The sequence below is a fragment of the Eimeria necatrix genome, genomic scaffold (assembly GCF_000499385.1).
Source record: "Eimeria necatrix Houghton genomic scaffold, Enh_scaff2011, whole genome shotgun sequence".
NCBI classification, from domain to species: domain Eukaryota; phylum Apicomplexa; class Conoidasida; order Eucoccidiorida; family Eimeriidae; genus Eimeria; species Eimeria necatrix.
Genome location: NW_013655113.1, coordinates 2,884 through 3,974, shown reverse-complemented (window position 1 = coordinate 3,974; position 1,091 = coordinate 2,884). Strand labels below are relative to the sequence as shown.

At 66.5% G+C, this 1,091-nt stretch overlaps 1 protein-coding gene across 1 annotated transcript; it reads left to right on the top strand.

The window, feature by feature from the left end:
• ENH_00027070 (hypothetical protein) lies at positions 1 to 603 on the top strand (the record flags this gene model as incomplete). The annotated part of the gene is made up of 1 exon (XM_013584729.1): positions 1 to 603. A coding segment is annotated over one exon (603 nt), but the record flags the coding sequence as incomplete, so codon positions are not given.
• Positions 604 to 1,091: the final 488 nt, after the last annotated feature.

The window sequence follows — 1,091 nt, the reverse complement described above, 5'->3', positions numbered from 1 at the left end:
CAGCAGCAGCAGCAGCAGCAGCAGCTGCAGTGGCAGGTCTACCGACCCGTGCAGCAGCAGCTAAGCCACCAGCAGGGTGCCCCTGGGGAGCACACAGAGAGGCCCCTGCAGCAGCAGCAGCAGCAGCAGCAGCGGCAACAGCAGCCGCAGCAGCAGCTGCAGCAGCAGCGGCGGCAGAAGCAGCAGCCGCCGCTCGCGCACCAGCAGCGGCAACGGCAGCCGCAGCAGCGGCTGGAGCCGCCTCCACAGCAGCAGCAGCAGCAGCAGCGCCACAAGCAGCAGCAGCAGCAGCAGCAGCAGCAGCAGCAGCAGCAGCAGCAGGTAGTAAGCGCGTGCCCGCGCAGCCCTTGCTGGGCCCCACACTTCGTTGCTGCTGCCGAGGCAGCAAAGCTGCGGAAAGGAGACAGCGGGGAGGCGGCCAGTGCCGGCGCTGCTGCTGCAGCGTGTGCTGCTGCTGCAGCAAAGGCCCCGCCGCACCCCAGCAGCAGCAGCAGCAGCAGCAGCAGCAGCAGCAGCAGGGAGGGGAACCCCTTCGCTGACTGCGCTTTTATGCGGATCCCCGATCCCTCAGCAATCCCCTTGCCTTTGTCTCTTTTGTCTTGAAATAAAAAGAGACAAAAGGGCATTATTTGCTGCTTCATAGTCTCTGGGGGGCCCCTGGGGGCCCCCGGGGGCCAGCAGCGCTCGTGTTGCTGCTGCTGCTGCTGGCCCCGCCAGCTGCTTCTATTGGTGACAAGCAGCTCGGGGAGCAGCAGCAGCAGCAAGTGCTGCTGCTGCTGCTGCGCCCCACAGGAGACAGTGGGGGGCTACGAGGGACTTGAGCCACGCGACGGCGCCTGCGCGTCGCGCCCTGCAGCAGCAGCAGCAGCAGCAGCAGCAGCAGCAGCTGCTGCTGCTGCTGCAGCAGCAGTTTGACACCGGAAGGGAAGAGCCTTGGGAGCCCCGCAGTCAGACGGCCTAGGCCGGGCGGGGTGGCTGGGGGGCCCCCAGAGGGGCCCCCCAGCAGCTATGTGATTTTTTGTGCTTTCTGCAGCAGCAATTGAGGGTTTGAGGAGGAAAAGAGGGCCCCCTGCAGCAGCAGCAGCAGCTGC